This window comes from Taeniopygia guttata, chromosome 5, assembly GCF_048771995.1.
Source record: "Taeniopygia guttata chromosome 5, bTaeGut7.mat, whole genome shotgun sequence".
Lineage (NCBI taxonomy): Eukaryota > Metazoa > Chordata > Aves > Passeriformes > Estrildidae > Taeniopygia > Taeniopygia guttata.
This window is the reverse complement of record NC_133030.1, coordinates 30,773,856-30,788,893: the sequence shown is the minus strand read 5'-3', so window position 1 is coordinate 30,788,893 and position 15,038 is coordinate 30,773,856. Positions and strand designations below refer to the sequence as shown.

The 15,038-nt window shown below is 44.0% G+C and overlaps 1 protein-coding gene across 1 annotated transcript in view; it reads left to right on the top strand.

Annotated features, from left to right (window-relative positions):
• Positions 1–12,997, top strand: part of TTC9 (tetratricopeptide repeat domain 9) — a 29,017-nt gene extending 16,020 nt beyond the window's left edge. Inside the window, exons 2-3 of the mRNA XM_030274421.4 lie at positions 6,524–6,706; positions 11,842–12,997. Coding sequence (XP_030130281.2) covers positions 6,524–6,706; positions 11,842–11,921 — 263 coding nt within the window. The 3' untranslated portion in view covers positions 11,922–12,997. The remainder of the gene's footprint in view (positions 1–6,523; positions 6,707–11,841) is intronic.
• The last annotated feature ends 2,041 nt before the right edge of the window (positions 12,998–15,038 follow it).

The following is a 15,038-nucleotide window of genomic DNA, read 5'->3' as shown; positions in this document are numbered from 1 at the left end:
TTTTTGTGAGTCACATGTTACCTGATTTATTTTAGAAGTTAATTATATTCAAATTACTAACACATGACTGACATTTTCAGTCTCATATAGTAATGTTATCCATTTTAATTCTTCCAGTGAACATTATGGACTCCATGTGCTTTTTGTCAACACCATTTACACAGTCTGCAGCAAACAGAGATTAATGATACATGCATTAGTGGCATAGTTAGTAGGTTGCTGTCTAATCCAGGACAAATATTTTTTCTTTCCACACCCCCCATGCCCCTGATGCCTCCTGTTTGATTTGGGTTTTGTTATTGTTATTATTGTTATAGTCCAATAATTTCTCTTCCCAAAAATGCTTAAACTAGAATTTACCACTATCATGTTTTCTCTTTTCTGAGGGAGAGCATCACCATGGAGGATACCAAGCCTTTCTAAAATACAGGACTCTCTTAGTCTGCCCTGTTATTTTGAGTCTTAAAGAGATGTGAGAACAAAGCCTGTTCAATGATATATGAAGGTCTTAATCAAATGTCTGAATAAAATCCTGAAGGAATTATATTAAAGTATCAATCATGTTTCCCAAAGTAGAACCCCAGAGCAAGAATAGGAACCATCTTCCTGCAATTAAATATATTTTAAGTGAACTGCTGGCTGTTATACTTAAGGTGAGATCATATCTGAAAGCAAAGTATTTTGCAGAGTTTAGTTGTGGTTATTTCTGGGAATGACACTGTCAATTTATGAAATACAGGTTGAGTTTGTAGTGGCTGGAGTACCTAGCACTTGCTAAAGAGGAACAATTCACATATGTTGTTAAACTGAAGTGGTGGAGTCAAGAATAAATACAGTAAAGAGGGAAGATCCACTTCAGGTTTAAGGTAATTAGTTTAGCTACTTTAGGTTTCAGTAATTAGTTTAGCTATTTCTCTCTGCATTGCAACTAAACAAATCAATACAGGCTGTTTTTTCCTTCTAAGGGTTAAAAATAAAGGTCGTTTGGATTCAAACCTTATACATACCTTTCTGCACAGGTATGTAAGAGTGGGTCAACCACATGACTTATCATTAACTCTTGTACAGGACACCTACTCCAGTCTCCAGGGAATGCTTGCAAGGTCAGCCTTTCAGCAGTGCTGGTTAGTGTCCCTTGGTGATATTCCAGCATAGAAAAAGGTGATTCGGAGCAGGGATGTGACTGTGGTTTATTGATCTGCTAGAGATGCTGCTACCATACACATACTGCCATACAGCTAGGGAGACTGGTTTCTTCTGCCTGGATTTCACTGCTATAAATGCTCCACTTTGTCTCCAGGCTGGCTGCACTGTGTACTATGTCCTTAGCACATTGCCCCAAACTCTTAGCTTCACATCTCCACCCAGACTTTACCCTCTCAATAGACCTCAGCTCTCACTCATACATTGCTTTCACCAGAAACCCCTTTCTGTGCCTCTGCCGCTTCATCTTTCTGTTATAACTGAAGCAACACCTCTTAGCTTGGTTTCCACTTTCTGCTCTTTATTCCTGTGAACACTGAGCCAAAACGAGGATTTTTATGATCTCAAAGTTTTCAGATCACAACATTTTTCTAGATCAGATTGTGCCCAGGGTGGACTGAATATTCAAAGGGTTTGGGTATCAGATTCTAAAGCATACCTCTACAGAGTACTGTATGCTGTACCATACTGGTTTTTACTTTCAGAAGGTTGCCAGTTGGCCAGCTCAAGATTACCTTGGGGATAACAGAAGGCACTTGCGTGACACAAAGGATATCTGCCAGATTTCTGTTTGCAAAGCCAAACGATGAGGGCATGAGATGCATTCAAAGATGCAGTCACCAGAGATATTTAACAAGGGAAAAATAAGCTGTGTTTCCCTAGACTGTTTTTCAAAAATACCTGAACAGTCTTGTCTGACATTTTCCAAAAGCAGATATCAAAGGCGGATATTGCACATGGAATATTTTAGGTCATAAACTTAAAAGATCAGCAAAGTTATAAGTAGCTGACTCTCTCTTTCAGTGAAAGGCACAAGAAAATCCTAAAAATAGGCAATGCAACCAGCTTACTTGAATGAAAGCAAACAAAACAGGAGTTTGTGAAACATGAGTTTGCAACCCAAGATTTTCCTGTAAGGCAAAGGCATTTTCATCTCCATTGAGCCCTTGCTGAGCCCAAGGAATATGCCACAGGGTAGGGATGCTTGTACAGCCCTAATACTGCTTGCACAGTAACTCAGCCCACTCTCTTAAGTGTTCTGTAACATGGATAGACCTTGAGCTTTACCTACAATGGGAATTTAGCCACTGCTGTAAAAAGTGTCTGGACAATTGCTCTGGAACGAAGATTTGCCCTTTGGTGAAAATTCCCAGCTAAGCAAGTCTCTTGATGTTGTTGTTCAAAATCTCCATGTTAAAGCCTGGACATACTACTTCCAGACTTAGTTTTTAGCTAAGCCAAAATCAGAAGCCAAAAGTTAGGGCCAAACAGAGGTTTTTGCACAACCTGCAGAGGTATTCTCACAGAAGAGGTTTCTGTAGTAAGATGCTAACTGATAGCACTTTCAGTTGAACTTCATTTCGAGGGTTCAGAGGATAGCTGTAGAAGTAAGGAAAGCTGAAAAAATAAGGGTTTTTTTCATATGAAATTCCAGATGCCACTTTATACAAGCTAATAAAGAGAAGATGAAGGACTTGATCAGAGTCTCAAAGTACCAACACAACAAGGATACATAGGCTTTTCAAAGGCTAGCAAATTGAAGCTAAACAAAAATCAGTATAGAAATGTAATGATGCTTCCTAAACAATTGAAGTTATTAGCCTTTGGAATAAAAAAGCTGTCATGGATCCCTTCTCACTGGTACCTTTCAAGCCTAGATAGCATCCTGAAAGATACTCTGAAATTCAAAATTATTTCAGGGTGGAATAAAGTAGAATCCAAACCCCTCAACTGCTGGGATATTAGTTACAACTTCCCATCATTGCTCACCACAGCTGCTGGTAAATGTTAAAGGTGTAGATGTATTTTGGCTCCACAGGTGTTTTAATCTTTGTTTTGCTCAACCTTGTGCTAAACAGGGCTATACAAACTACCTCACTTATCTACTGGTACCAGATCCGTACTGCACCTCTAAAATGGAGCTGGTTGGCATAGATTTGAATCCATTAATTAAAATGTACAAATCTAGGCTTAACATTACTCTTGTTAAGAAAAACAGACAAATTTTCTATTTCCTTGCTTAAACATCAGCAGTCAGTTGGGAAGCGTGATGGACAGGGCCCCTCCTCTGGAGCTAATAGCATTAACCTTCTCCCTGTTCCCAAGGCACATTATACCCAATAGTTTCAAGATGGCTTTTATTTTATTTGATTTTATTTTGCAGCAGATGGGGATTTTTCATCACTAGGTGACATACACAGGCTTGAAAGTTGAGAATTACTTATTGCTTAAACTGACACAATAAATTAGCTGCCAAATTGAGAACGATAACCAAATATGATGGATAACCATCACATGCTGCTGGAAGCAGGGTAAGCAACCTTTTTGAGTGAGGGTAATCACCAGGTGCTGTATTTCCATGACAACAAGACCTGCAGGGAATGGGCAACTGTAGTTTGCCTCTCCAAGTAAAGAGCACCCTTCTAACCACCAGATAGTTATTAGAGCTGGTGCTGTGTAGGATCAAGCCCATTCCGTTTCAAGAAAGCAGGAGGATGATCTGGATAAACCTCTAGATTTGGTCTCTCTGAGTGAGCTCTGTTCCTCAGAGGGATTCACCCGGGGCCTATATGAACTTAGAAGGAGTGTGATAAGGTGTTTGATGGGGTAAAGAAACACTCCCAGCCAGAGTTACACGTCTGTTTAGGAAAACAACATGTTTTCAAAACAATTCTCCCCTGACTGAATGAGGTAAGAAGTACAAAGATTTCATGTCTCCTCCATTTCTGAAAGCTGAATTACTAACAGCCTCAATATTTTTGTTGGATCACAGTAGATTAAGATCATTTCAGGCCACCAAGAACTGGAAACACGTATGTCTAAATATTTATAAGGGAGATGCTCCCTTCAGGTTCATTTCCAACAGCCGCTTCCAACACTGGCTCTCCAAGTGGCCAGCTCTTCCAGCAGAACTGCTTCCTGCACATCCATCTGCTCTGTTTGTTCAAATAAACACACGTGTCTCCTGCTGGCCATGTGGTGCTGACTTCTCCCCACCACACGCACAGTTAGCGGGGATGCCCTGCAGAAGCTTTACTGTGAGTATGAGTCACAGAAAGAACCCAGCTGGATATCTGCAAACCCATTTGGGTTTTGAATTAGCAGGATGTGGGAGAGTTTTTCTTCTCTTTTCAATGAATACGTGAAGAAAGTACAGTATGGAATTACTGAGTTAATATACATGAATAGACCACCTGTCATTTTTCCCAGAGTCATTTCTGTGACTCTCACTGGAAATACCAAGGAGCAAATGAACAGAGAAACTGAAATCCACCCCCTAGTTGCTCTGAAAGGTAGTTCTACAGAACGTGAAAAGCTGGCTCAGATTGGCAGTGTGCAGAAAGCTATTGCTGCTGCTATACGTTACTGGTCAGCAGATAAACAAAGCAATCCTGTTTCCAGGGAAGTGAAGCCAGCAGTAGATTTACACAGCCATCTTTTCAATAGCTTTAAAAAAATAAAGAAAAACAAAGCACAGTCATTTTAAGCTCCATTAGAAACAGAGTGAGAAAAATCAATGTGTGACAAATAGGAAGGGACAAACTCTGGATAAGGAAATGCCACTAAGGTTTTAGAAATATATGTGGTTTTTAACTGGCAATCAAATAACAAATCAGAATCTTTCAAAATACCTATGTACATAATGGCAGGAGCTGTTAGAATATATTGACATTCCATTATTAAAGCAAATGGGACAAAGCTCTTGTTAGTAATGGCTCTGACATGTAAACAACGTACCTGCAGTGGGACTAGTTCTGCAGTCCTTGTTAAATACATCTCTAGCATCAGTGCTCCAGTGGTAAAAGCCTGTTTATGATTTGTTCCCAGTAAACTGTTTAAGTTTTGAAGGTGTTCTTGGGTTAGAAATGTATTCTGTCCACATTAAGTGATCGTGGATTTGGACTAATTTAGGTTGGAAGGAATCTCTGGAGGTCATCTAGCCAGCCTCCTTCTCATGAAGTAAAGTGTGATACAGAAAGGGTTGTAGGGCTTACTCTAAGGGGTGTGGGAAAAGGGGGTGAAAAAGTGTGTCGTATTTCTGACCCAGCACCATATCCTCTCAGCTGCAGTTACCATACAAGAAATGAAGTCTGGCTGTTCATTGGTGATGCCTGACCTGTGATGACTTGGATTTCCAGGAGCACTGAGCCTCCTCCTTGCCAGAGACATGCTGAGTAACACCACCTGCTATGGGAAATTTCTCCCCATGCCCTGGCACTTGACACTGCCAGCCTCTGAACTGATCCTTGCAGTGGCATTCTGCATTCCTTCCCCAAATTGTGTCATTCTCGAAGTTGCCTTGGATTGCAGCACTAGATGGGCTTGTGTTGCAGCACAACTTTATTTCCCTGGAACTTGACTGTACCATGTCCTATTCTTGCCAGTGTTCCCCGAGCCATTCTTAATGCTCAGGTCACCTGTATGAAGTTTAGCCCACTGGAGTAAGCATTACAGAAAGCCATGAGCATGACTGTAAAGCGTGGCTCAGGGATCTTCCCCTTTCCTCTTTATTTCACTCCTAGTTTTGGGAAACTCACAATTGGCATTTTTTTCACCTCCTAGATATTTATGTAACAATTGTCCTTCAGCACACAGAACCCTCAGCATGTTGTTTTTTTACTGTTTGCCTTTTCCTTTAGGGAGTCGGCAGAACTCACCTCTGGGAATGAACTTGTGTTGCAGTGCTTAGCAGAAAGCAGGCACCGTAACACATTTGTTCCCTGTACTCCAACTCCAGGTGTCTCTGGTTTGCTGACAGCACATTCCAGCAGGGCAGAACCCCTTGTTATTTCCTACAGCAAAACTCTGTACAGGATTTCCTGGATAAAAGGCAGTTACATATTGTTTTTAAACCTAAGAGCCTTGGATTAAGCCAAATATGAAATCTGATCCAATTTGTCCCCCCGTTTCCTTGACGGATAACTGTTACTCTGCCTTTTTTGTACTTTTCAGAACTCCAGCCCTCAGTCCAGGAAGAGATTTCACAACAAATGAAGCCAGGCACTGCCATGAGATTGTGTGGCATTCCAGAGCTGTGGAGGGGTGTTTACATTCTCCCTCTCTGCCCCAGTGTTTCACGTGTCTATGTGTCTCCCGGGAGTAAACACAATTCCTTTGCTTTGCAATGCCAAAAATAGAAGCATTGGTATTTAAATTGCGAACAATTGGGTTTGGCAAACAATCCCTTTCTGAATCACGGGGCTGAGTCATTTCCCTCACCTAAGCTGCTCTCCTGTGCACACTGCAAGAGCAGGGGGAACTCCAGCACTAATGTTTTCCTGTCTATCTGTATGTCTGCCATATTCCCTATGCCCTGCAGCCTGCCTGCTCCAGGCCGAGCTGGTGAATTACGAGCGGGTCAAAGAGTACTGCCTCAAAGTGCTGCAGAAGGAAGGCGAGAACTTCAAGGCACTCTATCGATCGGGAGTGGCATTTTACCACTTGGGTGACTTCAACAAGGCCCTCTACTACCTGAAAGAAGCAAGATCCCGCCAGCCAACAGGTATGGGGAAGGGAGCAGGGATGTGGCTTTTCACTGAGTGCTTTTGTATTTCTTTCCATGAGCTGTCTTCTGTCCCTGACCTGATTGTGTTGATTTCCACAGGGATGAGCATGCATGACTCACTGCATGCCCTTGCCTGGACTCCCCTTCAAGCACTCGTGGGTAGTGCAGCAAGGCTGCAGTGCCCAAGATTAACTGCTGCCAAGGCTGCAGCATGACCTGGAAGAAGACAGTATTGCTGGAATGCTGTCAATGTGGAGAGGATCCTGCCTCTCTTTTCCTCACTAATTTATTTTTGAAGAAAAAGCAGGGCAGGGAAAGAGTGTACCCCTACCATTAAATTTTCTGACTCTTTCTGAAAAAATGCTTTTTCCCCTTAGCAATGCCAGGAGACTATTTGTCATCTTCAGTAGCCTTCTGCCATCTCAGTAAAGGGTTAGTATTCTGCTTTGGTCAAGGAGACAGACATTTACCCACAAAGCATTCATCAGGATGCTTCAGCTTCTGCCATGAAATCAGCCAATTCCTTGTTAAGTATCTGTCATCCATCTGTCAAAACCATACAGTTCATTTGGGGACAGCAATGAAATTATATATCCAAACAATTGAGCCTTGCCAGAGCAATCATCTCCATGCTAACTTGCCCAGCCTCAGAAGGTGGGTGAAAGGTCAGAGATGAGGGTGAGGCAGAGATGATGCTTTTATTTTTCAGAAATCATAGGGAGATAAAACAACACTGTGGTTTTAAACAGAAAAGAGTTTTGTAGAACTCAAAGAATTTCAAGAAAGTAAAATGGAAGCCATGTGCAAAGAAAATCCTACAGACCAGCTCTTCATATGAATCTGAGAGGACAGAGTGAGAACTGGGTGGGAAAGAGGGGCAAGCCTGGGTCCTGGTGGAGCATGGTGGAGCTGATATTCATTGAACTAGAGGAGGGAAGGGAGGCTGTTGGAGCTGACTGTGCTTGATGTCCTACAGGCATTGGCCTTGCAGGGCTCCTGCAGTGGCTGTGCCCTGGCGGACCATCAGGGAGGGTGTGCTTGGGAGTGTGCTGGGATCTCCTTCCTCTTCCACCTCCCCTAAGGGTGCTTGGTCCCATCTGCTGTGCTTGGCCATGGCCATGGGCTCCGGGCAGTCTGACAGCACAGCTGTGCACCCCACACTCCCAGACCAAATGTGTTTCAAAGCTCAGTTTAGCTTATTTTAGTTCACAGTGTGCCCTTCTGCTTTCAGCCCTTGCCAGAATCAGGAAATGAAGAAGCATATGCAGGAGAAAAGTAGTCAGTGGAAAATAAGTTATCCTAACCTTGAAGTTTTGACTAGACTCAGATGTGAAAAATTTCTTTTAGCCGAACGACTTAGCTTCTATTTTTCAAATATGTGTTTCTGTGCTCCCTTACCACCCCCCTCTTCATGATACTATTTATTTGGTATTCCTTATTGCTTCTTGAAATAAATACTAATTTATTCAACAGCAACAACTTCAAATACCACTTGCTAAAAAAACATACCAGAAAGTGTCCCTAAAGGCCCTTAATGTATACAAAACCCAGTTCTGGTCTTCATCTCTGCATCAGACTCTTTCCTGTTATTTGTAGACTATTCAAGGCTGTTGTTCCACTGTTTTATTTATGATTATGGAAAGTTTGAAGGGCATTCAGGGGGAAAGAATTGAATATGTACAGTAAGAAAGGATGTGGCTGTTAAAACACAGTAATAGGAATCAGGTAGCACTATCAAGAATTATCATGTGACCTGGAATAAGTCAGTGTTTCCACTTTAAATGTCTCCATCTGCAAAGTGTGATTGTTTTCCTTTATCTGAGGTTTCACCAGGCTCACTGGTTATTATTGCAGTCATGTTCTGTGTGTTCTTTTTTTTTTCTAATAAGGAATGGTTTTGGCACAAATCACTGGCAGTTACTCTCTTTGATGGGAGAGCTTTTGAATGGTAAAGAGGAATTAGTTAGCAAAGGGGTTTAGTGTTCTAAAGGGCTGTCAGCACAGCAGATCCCTTATGGCTATTCACTATCTGCCCAGGGTGAAGGAAGGTTGGATTTGGCCTAATTTCTTGTGCCACTTCCGAATAAAAATCACAAAAGCAGATTGAAATAACAGAAGATAGCTGTATAACCCTCCTACTAAGGGAGAGGGAAGCTGTTAAGTCATGTAAAGCATGCATGGACCCTCCATGAGCTTTGTGTCCAGAGGTTGGTGCAGCACAGGCAGCCAAACATGCACCTTGCTGCAAGCCTTGTTCAGCCCTCTCCCACTGGGGCTGCATTATCAGGGCAGGGACTGACTGGGATTGAGACGAGATCATCAGCTGGGAATGGCCTGGTAATGTCAGTGGTCCCTGCTATCCCCGTGCTGGGAGCCCATGGTCAGATGTCCCGCGGGCTGCCCGGACCAGACGGTTTTTGTGCTGTGCAGCGTGAGCTCGCAGCTGCACTCAGGCACTGCCTTCCTGCGCCCCTGTGACTCAGAAATCCTGGGAACAAAACTCAGGCCATGGTATCTGCACAGCAGATAAGCAACTGGGCTCTACAGGGGAAGCAGAAATGACCTTTAAAATAGCATTAGGCCACTCTGCAGAGAGACACAGGCACAGTGGTAAGGAGCTCTAGCAGTACTGTTTTGCATGGGTGTGACCCCTTATCTGAGTTATTCTGACTTATTTCCACATCAGCCAATGGGGATCATTTCTTCTCCACTGAGAGATCAGTGGATCTGTCTTCTTATTAACATTTCCACATACCTTTGACATACTTCTGCAGGTAGAGCTAGTATGGTGCAATACTATTTGGTAGAAAAAACTTGACAAAGACAGGGCTCCACTCTTAAACAGGGTGCTGCTCTCATTATTTTTCCTTGGTAAAATAATGGCCCTCACAAAGGAAGTAAAACATGCCAAAACTAGCCTGAGGCATCTATAAGTAGCTTGCAATGAGAGTGTCAACCACCCTCTGTCAGGCTACACATTATTTTGCCCATGGCTTCCTAGGTATATGGAAATCTCCCAGGTGAGTGAAGCTGTGCCATCAGCAGTCACTACCTTACCTAAAAGCCAAAGTTTGGCAACAAAGAGGCTGGCAGCTTTTCCCAGTTATGAGCCCACCTTTTGCCCCTCAGTGAGATGCTGAGTCCCTGCAGGCCCAGGCAGGTGTGATTTCCTGACATGCCCACAGTTATCCCTTCTCACCTGCACCAGGCAGGCATTCCAAGCATGTACCTCAGTGGTGAGGATGTGTATCCAGAGCACAGCCCATTGGAACCCAGAAGAGCACTAAACAGAGGTCACAGTGAGATGCAGGCAGCACAAGAGGACCATGCTCAAGCTGTGTGTCCTGCCCTGCATTAATTTAATTTTAAGTCAGCTAACTGCACTAACTTCATTTTAAGCCTAAAATTCAGGACTACCCCCTCAACTGAATTTCTTAATTCCAGGAGGCTGCACAATTGAAACAGTTCTGGATTTTGAAAAGCTGCTTTAAAATTTGCTGGGCTGGAAAGAAGTGCTAATGCATAAACAGCCCACGATGCTGGTGCATCTTGTTTGACAGAAGTAACAGCAGAATTCTTAGCTCATTAAAAATATCCCAAACGGGTCAAGGAGCTTAGTCATCGAATCTCACCCTCTGGAGTGCCTAGGACGATGTAGTTGAACCTGCAGAAGACTCATCAGGGAGACTCACCTCACCAGAGACAACTTGAGAAGTCACAACAGCATGGCCATGGCCCACAGATACCCTGTGGCATGTTTGTGGATAGGGATAGCTCTGTGTGGCAGGAGACTGATGTGTCTGGCACTGATTCAGCACTAGCAGAGGGCACAACAGAGATGTCCTCATCTTTAAAGGAAGCTTTGCACCCACAACTGCTTTGGGGGGTGCAATACCCATACTCACTAGTGCTGGGCATATTCCCAGTAATTTGTTCATCACTTTGAAAGCTGAAGCACTTCTCATTTCCCTAGCTGGTGTGGAACACATTGCAATTTGAATGAGGAGGAGATGAGATTGCCCTCTGATTGGACTGGATTACACTTCTGATTGGTGTCTGAGGATCTAATACTTCAGTGGACCAAGCTGACCCTGGTTGGCTGTCAGAGCAAGGGCTCTGAGCAAAAAAATTTTCAGTCAATTCAGAAATGAAAGTAGCTGTGTTTTTACTTGCTTGCTTCTGGTACTACATGGCTTTTGCCACTTTGTGGGTGCCATGAGTGCGTGAAGTTACTGTCGTGATAGAAATCAGTTTGGTTTAAGAGAGGATTGACTGTGACTGCAGAATCATTGGCTCTGTCTGGAGACACATGCTCATTTAGATCAACCTGTGATTCAGGGTGAATGGGTTCCCTTAGAGCTGAGGTGAGGAGATAAAGCCAAACTTGCATAGTCTGTGTGGTGTGTTTATGCTCTGAAATTCTGGAAGGAACAAGAAGGCTCAGCTTATCACCTGCGCAGTGCTGGGATATCACATCTTTCTACTAGGATGGATCAGTGGTTCTGTACCTCTAGGAACTTCATTAGACAGGACAGACAAGGTAATATGCAGCATATAGCATATGACAAAATTGCAGAAGGAGTGTCATGGTGGGAGGACATCCAAGCAGAAAATTTAAGGGAAGAAGGGGTACAAGACAATGTAAATGATACCCTTCCCAATTCTATTCATCCTGGAAAAACGTGAAAAGAGTGGAATAGGCTGTAAACAGACTGGGAGAGTGAAGAGGCAGAGCATAACTGTACACAAAATGCCTTTAGGGGCTTGCATGCAGGTACTGCAGGAAGAGAAGCCAATGGAGTTGTGTCATTCCACAAATACAGTCAAGGATGACTTGGATAGTTTCAGCTGTGTGAGTTCAACTGTGGTGACCAAGTGTAATCAGAGAGAAAGTAAAAACTAGCTGAGGCAATACTGTGAGCAACAGGGATGGTGAGAACAGCTCAGACCACACTCTTCAAAAGCAGAGGTTCTGGGTTTGGTTCAGAGCCCCTTCCAACTGGTGCTGTTCCAGCACACAGCGCTGAAGCCATGCTACTCCCCTGTGATGTACGAGGGATGAAGGTGCATTCTATCTGTCTGCCACAGGGAGTTGTGTAACCACCATACCTCTGTGTGTTCTTTCCCTGCAGATACCAATGTCATACGATACATCCAGCTGACAGAGATGAAGCTCAGCAGATGTTCCCAGAGAGAGAAGGAAACCTTGTGAAAATGAAGCCACTTCAGCTGAAGTGCCCAGGGGGGAACATTTCCTTCCTAGAAGCTCATTTGGTGGATTTTCCTGTTTGCTCTGCCTCATCCTCATCTCCTCATCCATCCACTCTTCCTTGCTCTTCATTGAATACCAGTTTTGAAATGAAAGAGACTTGGACGCTGGATATGGCTGCTTGCCAACCATGGTAATACCCCTTCCCTGTGGCAAAAGAGCACAACAACTACAGCCAGCCTTGTTCCCAGACAGTGTCACACACCTGGAGTAGGCAATGTTAGGGGACCTGCCTGGTCCTGAACTGACTGCCTATTACCTATTAGGGAAGCAACCCCAGAACAACGACTTCCTGAGCAGGCAAGTTGGAGACAGAGGGTTTCTGCTCTGAGTGATCACTGGAGCTTGGAAGAGCTAAGAAACCAAGAGAGCCACTGGTCATTCCACAGGGGACAGTAAATGCCTTTTTACCATCAGTTCCCTCTGCCTGCTTCTCCAGTGTGTGTTATTGGTCTCCAGTGAGAGCTCACATGCTCCCAGTCTAATGTCAGCGAAAACTGTTTCTAAGCATCCTCGTGATGAAAGCACAGAGCACCCTATGAACCCCCTGCAGAGCTGTCCCCGTGCCAGAGGAGAAGGCTGTGGGCCACCACAGAGCGCTGAATGGACTGTGAAAGCATGGTGTACAGTGTGAGGGAAAAACTGTGAAATAATTCATTAAAGGCAAATAAAAATTATTCATAGGCAACAAGTCTGGGCATTGCTTTTCAAAGGAGCCTCTTCGGTTCTCCATGTCCAGACAGGCAACATTATCTAGGGAGGGGGCAGCAAGGGGTGGGGAACAAGGAACGTCTCCATTCTTACCTTGGCTCTACCAATGCCTTGCTGTGTGATCTTGGGCAAATCACTTTTAGCCTCTTGGTGCCTCGGTTTCCGTATCTGTACACTAGGGATAATAATACTTCCCTACCTCGCAGGGGTGTTGTGAGGATGTATCAGTTAATGTTTGTAAGTAATAGTACAGTGATGTACAGTGCTAAGTATTATTAGTACATTGGATTGAGGTCTTGATTCGCCCACCTTGTGTTGGTTCTTCCTGTGTCCTGTTTTTTTTCTTTTGTAGGAGAATGTGGTGCTGACAACAGGGCAGGACCAACAGCTTTGGAGCCTATTTTGGCAGCCCAGAGGGCCTGTTTAGACCTTCTCCAGCAGTTTGATCTTCTCTGAGAGCTCTGTCTCCTTGGCTCAAAGGTCCTTTTCTGAAACTGCCAATAATGGGATCAGTAAGTGCCACAAACATATTCTCAGTGTAACTTGCCCCAGCAGTGGCCCACAGGGACATGTTCCCAGTTGCAGGATATACATGAGTGGTTTCATCCCATGATGGTCATTGTCAAGTGAGTGTAGCCAGAGTTATTTCACTTGGCCCTCAACTGGAACACAGAAACTCAAACAGAGCTAAACAGACAAAGTTCGGCCAAGTGCTGTGTGCTTTGGTTCCAGCAGACACAGTATCTGCAGACAGTTGGCTATGGCATCTCACATTCCAGCTGTGGTATCTGGCCACATTTTTCTCCAGCCAAAATTCAAGAGAGTTGTCATAGAAACATCGAGAGAAAAGGCAAATTGAATATAAGCCAACAATGTGCCCTAGCAGCCAGGAGAGCCAACTGTGTCCTGGGGGGCATCAGGCACAGCATTGCTAGCTGGGCAAGGGAGGGGATTGTCCCACTCTGCTCTGAACTGGGGCAGCCTCACTTTGAGGTCTGGGGGCAGTTTTGGGCACCACAATATAAAAAAAGGTACAAAATTACTAGACAGTGTCCAAAGAAGGACTACAAAGATGGTCAAGGGCCTTGAGGGGAAGCTTTGTAAGGAGTAGTTGAGATCACTTGGTCTGTTCAGCCTGGAGGAGACTGAGGGGGGATCTCATTGTTGCTTTTAACATCCTCACAACATAAAGCAGAGAGGCAGGCACTGATCACTTTTCTCTAGTAACCAATGACAGGACCCAAGGTAACAACATGAAGCTGTGTTAGGATAAGTTTAAGTTGGATATTCTAAAAAGGTTCTTCACCCAGAGCGTATCTGGCCACTGGAACAGGCTCCTCAGGGAAGTGGTCACAGCACCAAGCCTGACAGAGTTTAAAAAGCATTTGGACAATGCTCTCAGGGACATGGTGTGACTCTTGGAATTGCCTTCTGTTGGGCCAGGAGTTGGACTTGATGATCTTTGTGGGTGTCTTCTCACTCAGGATGTTTATGATTCTAAAGTTTTATGAAATCTCATGTGTCATTGTCTCTGAAAAAACTTCAGTTGTGTTATTTAGTACAGGAACACATCCAGCTCATATTGGGGGTGGGGAAGAGACCATCTAAAAGTCACATATAAGTCCCTGAAATAAGACAGACCTACCTCAGTTGTGTAGAACTTAAGATCAGCTGAGATGGCACCAGAAGTTCATGTTCCTCAGGTGGGCGATGGAGAACAGCTGTTCTCAAAACTGGGAACAGTGTGCAGCTACTGTAAAGGAAAGGGCTGCTGGAGGCAGCATAGTCACCTTCAGATGGGCCTTGGTTCACACATCTGGGTCACAAATAGCGAGCACCCCTGCCCATCACTACAGATATTTAAGCAATAAATGGAACTACAGCTGTTAGGAAGACGATTTAAAGACAGGGAGGACAAATGAGGGAATTTCTGTAAGTTGTCATTAACCAGACCAGAAAATAAGCGTTAGGCAGAGATGTGCTTGGGTGTGTGCAAGATGTACCTAGTACTGCATAAAAGACAGTGTTAGTAAGGTTCTGGTTCTCAGGCACAAGCAGTCTTCTATCTCCTAAATACATCACAGCACACAAAAAAAAAATCAAACAGAGGTGACTCTCCCCTACTTCATATTGCTGATGACAGTTCATCCTGCAGCTGCATGTGTCTCTTCACTAGGAGTGAAATGAGGATTCACCCTGCAGGCAGTGCAGAAGAGGACACCACCTACGCAAACAGTCTCTGCCCCAGGAAAGCTCGTGCAAGCGACAGGCTTGTTAACTCATGACCTTAATGTAAGAGAAAGGGCATTCTCCAGCCACTGGAGATGTAGGGCCATGACTGTCATTTTG